The sequence below is a fragment of the Nyctereutes procyonoides genome, unplaced genomic scaffold, assembly GCF_905146905.1.
Source record: "Nyctereutes procyonoides isolate TBG_1078 unplaced genomic scaffold, NYPRO_anot_genome, whole genome shotgun sequence".
NCBI lineage: Eukaryota > Metazoa > Chordata > Mammalia > Carnivora > Canidae > Nyctereutes > Nyctereutes procyonoides.
In genome coordinates, this window is record NW_026575052.1 from 7155168 (window position 1) to 7164845 (window position 9678).

The window sequence follows — 9678 nt, forward strand, 5'->3', positions numbered from 1 at the left end:
ACCCGGGGCCTCTCACTGCCCCTCCGTTCGGGACTTCTTCAAAGATGATGTTCTCAGGGCAGCCCTGGTGGCTCAGCGGTTTAGCACCGCCCGCAGCCCAGGGTGTAATCCTGGAGACCTGGGATCAAGTCCCACGTCGGGCTCCCTGCATGGAGCCTGCTTCTCCCTCTGCCTCTCTCTCTCTCTCTCTCTCTCTCTCTTGTGAATAAATAAAATCTTAAAAAAAAAAAAAAAGACGTTCTTAGTGAGGCGAGGTCCCCCTACAGGCTGCTCTCCAGGACACCTGCCCCCCAGGCCTCTGCCTCGCCAAGCCACACACCACCTGTAGGAGCCCGAGACCATCTCTCTGTCGAGGAAGACACACACAAGGCCTCAAGGTCTCTAGATCATTCCACCGCAGTGAAATTCGATTCCATCTTGGGCAAGCCTCAGCCAAGCCACCAAACTTTTATTGACAAAAAACAGGGTCCCACTTGGTTATAACGTGTTTAATTTGTGCTGTCCACACTGGACACTGCATAGAACAGGTGTCAGCCCCCTGAGAGCACCCCCGCCTCCCCACACAAAGGAGGATAGGGGATGAATATTCAAAGCCAGGGAAGGGAGATGAGAGCTGTGTACAAGACCTCGGACTAGTCGGAGGAGGTGAGAAGGGCTCCCCCACTTCTTTCATTCACAAACTCAAGGGGAGCAGGTCGGGGGTGGGGTAGGGACAGCAACCCAGGAAGGGGTGATGTGATTCCACCCACGGGATGTTAACTTCTTGATGTGAGGAGGCGGGACTGTAGAAAAAGCTTGGTGCCCAGGGTGCTGGCTGGCTACTCTGCCTCAGTGACAGCCTGGGAGGCAAGCCGACATGGCCAAGAGGCTGGGACAGGTAGCCTCACTGCTTCCTTGAGGTGGTGAGGCCCTGCAGGCTGACCTCAGGCAGGGAAAGGCAGGCCCGGTGCTCACCGCTCAGGCCCCGGGAACTCCCAATCAGGGCCGAAGGTGCATTCAGACGGCCCTCCCTCTAGGTCACGGAGACTCCAGGGGGGCTGCAGCCAAGCTGCCACCTTCGCCACTGCGGACCAGAGGATAGTCCCACTGTCTCTTCAAGTGGCCGCTCTTCAGCCTGCTGACCAGAGTTCCATCTTTTCCGTAGAAGGCAGATGGCAGGCTTCACTCTTTGATCCTGACAGACATGTGCTCACATCATGAGGTAAGCAGGTGAGGGGAAAGGGACACAGTGACATGTCCAGCCCGGCCTTTTACGTGGGGTATCATTAAAAGGAAGAAAGGCTGTGCGACAGCCTCTTCAGAGGCGACTCTTCAGAGACAGCTCTGTGAAGCATACCCCACACCCAGAGCCCGACTCTGCCTCCCAGCTGGTTGAGTCACTCAAAGTTTAAGTCCACGGGAACCAGCAGTTCCCCAGAAAGGACCAAAAGATCAGGCCCTAAGCGATGAGGTGTTGTCAATCACACACACACACTCCTCTGGTTGGAGGAAGGAATGCCAGGCTACCACACCTACCCCAGCGTGGGGCTGTGATTCTCAAGCAGGGCCGGAGGTGGGGAGTCCCCTCTTGTGGTGGCGCGGCAACGTCCCAGTGCTGGAGGTGTGAGACCTGGATGGCTCCCCAGCCTCCTCCCTCATTCATACCTGGGATAAGAGCTGTCTCCATCGCTGCTCTTCTACAGGCCTCAAGACAAACATTCCTGAGAAGGGGGAGTGGGGTCCCTTCACCTCCACCTGCGGGGCTTCAAGACCATTAGCTATTGTACAAGGGAATGACCCGGGTGATCTCCTGTCTGCAGATGGGGCACCTCTTGGGCTCTGGCAAGGCGCGGTAGCACTCAGCACAGGAGCAGACATGCCCACACTCCAGAAAGACGCAGGACTTGAAGCTGTTCAGACACACGACACAGGCACTCTTGAGACTCTCCCTGTCCTCGGGCTTGGCGCGGCTCAGCAGCTGGGCCTCGTGCTCCTGGAACTCCTTCTCCATCTGTCTGAGGCGCTGCCTCTCCTGCCGCTGCAGGTAGTGCTTCCGCAGAATGAAGAAGAGGGCCGCGCAGGTGGCGAAGCCAAAGACCAGTGTCAGGACCTTCCAGAGTCTGACGCTTGACTCCTGCCTCTGCAGCAGGCTGTCGAAGTCTTGGCTGCTCAGGTAGTACTGCATGCCCTGCTTGGGGGGCTGCAGGCGGACGGAGTTGTTGTCCAGGACCAGCTCGCCTACCCCTGTGAGGGTGGCGCCAACCTTCAGCATCTCCTCGGTCTCCTGGATGCCTTTGGGCCGCTCGCCGCTGATATAGTGGCCAATGACATCGGTGAAGGACTGGATGGAGGGGTGGAACTTCTCATACACTGTCTCCAGGCCCAGATCCTGCGAGTCCAGGGGCTTCAGCACTCGCACGGCCACGCCCATGCCATCCTCGTGGGGTACCAGGTCAAAGGGCACCGTGTTGGTCCTCTGGTGAATGATCTTGGAATAGTCATTCCTAAAACAAGGAGAGAACCCAAGATAAAGGACAGCAAACACCTCAAGCCCAAGCAGACAGGGGATGGCCTAAATGCGGGACAGGACAGAGTCTGAAAGAACTGCAAGAGTACGCACCGATCACTATTATCCTAGTGCCTCCTCATAAGGCAGATCCATTGCTCAGGTTCCCAGGCAGCATCACTGGCGAATAAATGCTGTCAGAGACCAGCCTACCATTTATCTCTCTTTGCCACTTTCAAATAAGTATCCAAATCCTTAAGAAATTAAGCACAGACCTACCATATGATCTGGCAACCCCACTTCTCTGGGTGTGCATCCTGAAGAACTGAAATCAGGGTCTCAGGAGGTTATCTGTACCTCCGTGTTTACTGCAGTATTCACAGGAGCCAAGACATGGAAACACCCTATTTGCCCATCAGGGGATGAGCAAAGAAAGAAAATGTGATACACAACAGTGCAACATTACTGAGCCATAAAAAAGAAGGGAAATTCTACATATGTGACCGTGACAAGAGGCAGGAGCCTGCAGGACATTATGCTAGGGGAACTAAGCCACTGCACAGAAAGACAAATATTTACATGAGGGACCTAAAATAGTTATACTCAGGGGCGCCTTGGGGCGCTCAGTCTGTTAAGCGTTCCACTCCTGATTTTGGCTCAGGCCATGATCTCAGAGTGGTGAGATAGAGCCCCGCGTCATGCTCTGTGCTGAGCGTGGATTCTCTCTCTCTGCCCTTTCCCCTGCTCATGCATGCAGGTACATGCTCTCTTTCTCTCTCTTTTAAAAAAAAAAAAAAGAAGAAGAAGAAGTAAAATAAAATGAAATAGTCATACTTGAGGAAACAGAGAGCAGAATGGTGGTTGCCAGGGGCTGGGGTGGAAGAAAATGGGAGTTGCTGTTCAGTGGGTACAAGGTGTTGGTTATACAAGAATACAAGATAAATATGTTCTAGAGATGTGCTGTATGCTACACTCCAAAACGTATTGATAGGGTAAATCTCATGGGACATCTGGTAGCTTAGTCCATTAAGCGTCTGCCTTCAGCTCAGGTCATAATCCTAGGGTCCTGGGACTGAGCCCCACATTGGACTCTCTGCTCCATGGGTAGGTAGTCTGCTTCTTCCTCTTCCTCTGCCCTCCCCCCCACCCCTGCTCATGCTTTCTAATAAAAAAAAAAAAAATCAAATCTTAAAAAAAAAATAGAAGGGTAGGTCTCATGTTAAGCATTCTTACTATAATACAAAAGACAAAAAAAAAATCTACTAGGATTGGTAGGAAAAATGGTTTTCCATTGTTTTAATAAATACTGAATTCATTAATCCATGCCATAAATCCAGGGTTCTCACACTTCAGTGAGCATACCAACAGATTCCAGGCCTCCCATCCCAGAAATTCTGGCTTGGTAGGTCTGGGATGGAGCCCAGGAATCTCCATTTGAAGAAGATACCTAGGTGACTCTGATATAAGAGGTCCTCAGAACGCAGGCAAGAATACCATCAGCATGAAGAAACTGGTCTGGGCCTTGTCTCAAGGGAATCTGAAGACATGGAAACAGTGCCCGGGACACCAGCATTTGAGCCGACCAGCTGTGAGGCCTGGCCAGGGGAGAAAGGGTACGTACCAAAGGTGGGTTGTCCGATTCCACACCATCTTGTGCTCCTGCAGTGTCAGCCGCTGAATCACTCCCTTGCAATTTTCCACGAACTGGCTGTTAAGTGTTTCTTTAACAGATCGAACAGCTCCTAAATGGAAACAAATGATTTTACTTCTGAAGAATTGCTCTGTCCCTTCCCTTTAGGGTGATTTAAATTTTTATTTTAGCTTGAGTTTAGTTAATCAAAATGATGAAAATGGTATCATAGTAAGTTATGGTTTGCAGGTACTCTGCTAAGCACTTTACATGGATCCAACATTTCAGCTTTACAGCCACCCTAAAAGATAGGAATTCTTTTTCAGATGGGATAAGGGAGGTTCAGAAAGGTTGGGTAATTGTGCCAGGATCACAGAGTAATAACCTGGGTCTTTCTGATCCCAAAGTCCAAGTTCTTTTTTTTTTTTTTTCCAAAGTCCAAGTTCTGGACCACAGCCCCACACAAAAGGCCATTCATATCAGCCAAGACTTTTATCAAACTTTGAGAAGAGGAAGTTTTAAATCTTGCCAATAAATAAACATACCTTCAATTACAGCATAAGGCACACATTTTCCTGGAGCTTCTGAAAGAATGCTCTTTAAGTCTTCGCCCAGGTGGATTCTTTTAGCTCCCTAAAAGCAAACGACACATTCAACTGGCTGCTGAATACTGCATGTTCTATCACACTTACAGGCCCAACAAGAAAAAGACTATTTACTTTTTTCAAGTTGAGAGAATGAGGAAATCAGGCAGGAAGGAGATTATAGAGAATCACATTCCCAAGCTGTGCCCCAGAAGTTTCACCATAGAATCAGGCATCTGCCACCTTTAGAATGGGGGTGCCACTGACATTCTTTCTTCAGTTAACGGAAACATACCCTCCTCTTCATTTAGCTTTTTTTTTAGTGAAAATTGGAAAGGTACTTATCCGTTTCCATGCCATGGACTGAACACAATTTAATCTCTTCTTGACGACACAGAAGCATGCATCCAAAGAGCTTATGTGTAAAGCACAAAACCAGTGCCTGGGCCATGGCAGGGGGCTGGGCCATGGCAGGTGTTCCCCTCAGCAGGCCTGTATCACTCCATGCTCTGCATTGATACACGACAGTAAAGGGGAGCCTTCACCTTTGCGGGACAAGGCTCTGTTCGCTGGAGCTATTCTCCTATTTTCCAGTTCATTGTCCCACCCTCTGACAAGCAGGCGAGCACTGTGAAGTCTGCTGCTGCCACTCCGCTCCTACCACCCCCTCCAATTCAGTTTCCCACCTGCTGTGCCTGGGTACCAGCCCAGCCTGGCACTGCTGCATCAAAAATAAGAGAATTAATAAAACCAGTGAACAGTTCCTGGGCGTCCAGGTCTTGTTCACTGCCGTCCCCCTAGTGGCGAGAACAGTGCCTGACCCACAGCAGGCACTCCACCTGTATTTGATGAATAAGTTAGTGAATGAATAATCACTTAGAGAGACTACAGTTGGCCCTTGAACAATGCAGGGGTTGGGGGCACCAACCCGCTACACAGTTGAAAATCTGCATGTACCTCTGGCTCCCCAAATACTTAACTACTCATAGCCTACTGACCAGAAGCTTTACTGATAACATAAGCAGTTAACATATTTTGTAGGTTATATGCTGTATTCCTGTAATAAAACAAGCTAAAGGGATCCCTGGGTGGCGCAGCGGTTTAGTGCCTGCCTTTGGCCCGGGGCACGATCCTGGAGATCCAGGATCGAATCCCACGTCGGGCTCCCTGCGTGGAGCCTGTTTCTCCCTCTGCCCGCCCCCCCCTCTCTCTCTATCATGAATAAATAAAGTCTTAAAAAAAAAAAAAACAAGCTAAAGAAAAGAAAATATTTTTTAAAAATCCTGAGAAGGGGCCCCTGGGTGGCTCAGTGGTTGAGTGTCTACCTTTGGCTCAGGTTGTGATCCCAGGGTCCTGGGATTGAGTCCTGCATCGGGCTCCCCGCAGGGAGTCTGCTTCTCCCTCTGCCTGTGTCTCTGCCTCTCTCTGTATCTCTCAGGAATAAATAAAATCTTTAAAAAATAAATAAATATAAGAAAATACATTTATAATACTGTATTTGTTGAAAATAATCTGCGTTTAAGTGGACCTGCACAGTTCAAACCCATGTTGTTCAAAGGTCAACTGTATATACCAGGCACTAGGCTAAACACTTTACACGCGTAAATTCATGCAATGCTCCTACCACCCCTATACAGCAGACATTATTAGCCCCAATTACAGATAAGGAAACTGAGGCTCAGGGATATGAAGTGCTTTGCCCCAGGTCACACAGCTGGTACAGCATCCACCACAGGATGGCCAGTTAGAATTTTTTAAAGGGGAGAGAGAATACGGTTGGAAAGACACTTGAATCAACCTTCAGTCCATCTATTGTGACTTTGAGCAACTTAATTTACCTGAGTCTCAATTGCCAAAGCTGTTAAAAAAAAAAATGGAGATCAAACTATCACTGGATTTTTATGTGTGTTAAATGATGTGTAAGCTGTGAAGGAATCTAGCCCAGGGGCTGGCACGTAATAGGCAGGCAATAAATATGCACTCCCATCACTACGAGAGATGCACAAGGTTAAGACTCAAACCTACTCTGCGAGTTTTGTAATCTGATCAAGAAAACAGAACCTAAAATATTAGGAATCCCAACTTTTTCCAGGAAGGGGCTGTTTCAACTTCATTTGGGAAGTAACTGGCAAAACTTTTAAGGTCACCCAAAAATAGATCCTGGAGAGTTCACTGCTTCAAAGGTCCCACATTCAGCCAGCTTGATGCCAACCTGATTTCAGACTTTTAGAGTCAGAAAGTGGAGTATCAGTTACACTCCTAGCACATGACTTCAGCAGTAACCTGTTTATAATCAAACAACTGGGCAGCTGGAATCTCACTAGGACGCCATTTGCACCACAAATCTAACTGCTTGGTAACCTGGTTCGATCCAGATGCATTCCCAAACTCCCCTCGACGGCAGGGATTTCACACATTGGTTCCTGAGCCCTTTTACTGAAAACAATATGGTGATAATGAACTAAGCCAGGTTTAGGAATCCTTCAAATAAATGTCAAGCGAAGCCCTAACTGTGGTATCGTGACATTTCAGCCAAAAGGAATCCACAAACATTCGCTGAGCGTCTACCACTTGTCAAGCATGACTTACAACCTAGAAGAAAAGAAAAAGCATACGTAAGACCCTGTCTCCGACCTAAAGAGGCCCATCTCCCATGGGCCAGTCAGACGGTCACAGTAAAGCAATGCGGTCAATCAGGAAAGGAAAGGAAAAAGAAAAGAAAAAATAATAATGATCCCACACTTGGAATCCAAAGACCTAAGTTCCAACTTGAGGAGCTGTTAAGACTTTTCCCGGGAGTCTCAATAATTTCCCCATTTGCAATCTGGAGATGACTGCCATTTTTCCATACCTCAAAAAAAAAAAAAAAAAAAGATTGTGAAGGAGAAAAAAAAAAAACAAAAACGAAGATGAGAATGTGCTAAGCTGGAAAGGGCAGACTAAGAAAGAAAGTGTTATTTTTAAAGTAACTAAACCATCAAAAAAGGAAGAGTCTGTAGGAACAAGGAACTGAGTGGTTACATAAATGGGCAAAGTCTAGGGTTTCTGCACTTGCTGTTCCCTCCATCTGAACCGTTCTTCCCCCTAGACACCTGCACGGTCTCCCTCACCTCCTCCTGGGCTCTGTTAAATGTCACCTTCTTTAAAATAGCACACCTCCCTTTCTCCGGCACCGCATTTCCTCTCTTCCCCGCATCATTCTGCCGTATTTTTCTCCCCATCTGTCACCCCACCCGATGTACTTGTCTGTCTGTACCAGACTGGAATCTCCATGAGGGCAGAGACTTTGGGTCTCTTCTATCCGTGCAGGAGCCCCAGGGCCTGGGGCAGAGCAGGTGGCCCGCTAAGAATTTGTCGAATGACGTAATCCAGTCGCGATTCCGGGGGATGAGAGGGACGGAGAGGAAGACGGGCAGGTGGAGCGGTTATCACGTGACCCGAGTTCTGCTCGCCGCGCCCCCACCGAGACCCGCGGGGCGACACCTCTCAGGAGCCGGTTTCCGCCCTGGGGCAGTTTCCGGCCCGAGGCGAAGGGCGGGCCCACCGTTACCGGGGGGGCAGGGTCGAGCCGGCGGAGGCCAGGCTGGCCCCAGCACTGACCTTGAGCTCCTGGGCGACCTGGGCCTTCTGCCGGTACACGGAGTACAGGACGGCGGTGACGACAGAGCTGGTGCCCAGGAGGATGAACTGGCCCAGCGAGGGCCGCCCCCCGCTCTCCATGCCTGGCGCGGAGCCCCGGGTGCCCGCGGCGACGCCGAGGTCAGGCCGCGCGCCCTCACGCTCCGCCGCCCTCCGCCCGGAACCGCGCCCCCCAACACCGCCCTTCCGGAGACCCGCTCCGCGTCGCCCGGCGTTGACGCAACGACGCCGGGGCCGGAAGTGGGCGGGGCCGCGCGGACCGGAAGACGGCGTTGCCCGGGCGACCGCCCGGCTGCGGCGGCCTCCGCGGGGGCGGGGCCTCCGTCGCCGAGAGGCGGGGCGAGGGGGCTGACCGGAAGTCCGAGATCGCGGGTGGCTGGTGACCCTTTGCCCTTGGGAGCCGCGCGGGGCGCTGGCCGTGCTGGTGGTGCTCGCGTCGCTCTGGTTTCCTGGGGTTGTTGTTGGGTTGTTTGATGGGCTCGTGATGGCTCCACCGAGACTAATGAGACTCCTAAAGCTCCGCCTCTTTGGGGGGGAGGAAAAGAAGAGGACTAGTGTGTAGCCAGCCCTTGGGAGTGTTGCACATTTAAGCTCAGGGCAAACCTTGAGCCTTGGAATTTTTTTTTTTCTTCCCACTTTGCAGATGCGAAGAGTGAGGCCGGGGACATTAGGGGATGTGCTCACAGTTGCACTGCTGATGAGTGCAAGAGAGGAATTTATTGGGCTCCCAGAGCCCTTACCGCCAAGAGGGCAGATTTTATCACCAAAGTAGCCCCTTAATCTGTCATCACCCCCCATATAACAACCTATTGTTTGTCAGCTAATAATTACAGCTGCTTTATGGGTGCCTGTTTCTGTGTCTGTTGTTTACAGACATCCTATTTAATCCTCACACCACGATGTCAGACTATCTTCTGACCTCTTTAGTGATCTCCTTACTGAAATAATCAGAAGATACCCAAAATCTTACCCAAAACATCAAGGTGTTCATCCAAGTTAGCTCCTCCTGGTTACGCTTTAAAAAAATTCTTGAAGGTGTAGGAATGTACCCGCTGGTCAAAAGCAATATATATGTAAAAGGCATCTGACATCTGTAGGTTGCTCCCCAAAAGTAAAGTCTCTTTATTAAAGAAATTGGTTGTCCGTGACATTTTCCTACCACATTCCTTAATTATCCTTGGAATCCAACGAGAATTGCTTTTCTGTGAACGTGGGGTTAGAATCTCCAGATTGCCCCCCCCCCCAGATACTTTTTGATGGTTTTCAACTGAGAGGTGATCATGAATTTGGTACACGCACACATACACTTAAAATTAAATCTAACTTTATTTTTTTTTAAT

The 9678-nt window shown here is 50.0% G+C and overlaps 1 protein-coding gene across 1 annotated transcript; it reads right to left on the bottom strand.

Annotated features, from left to right (window-relative positions):
* Positions 1-473: 473 nt before the first annotated feature.
* MUL1 (mitochondrial E3 ubiquitin protein ligase 1) lies at positions 474-8541 on the bottom strand. Its single transcript, XM_055332848.1, has 4 exons — positions 8300-8541; positions 4661-4748; positions 4107-4227; positions 474-2483 (listed from the first exon to the last, which is right to left on the bottom strand). The coding sequence occupies exons 1-4, from the start codon at positions 8417-8419 to the stop codon at positions 1754-1756; spliced, it is 1059 nt and encodes a 352-aa protein (XP_055188823.1). The 5' UTR covers positions 8420-8541; the 3' UTR covers positions 474-1753.
* Between the last annotated feature and the right edge of the window lie 1137 nt (positions 8542-9678).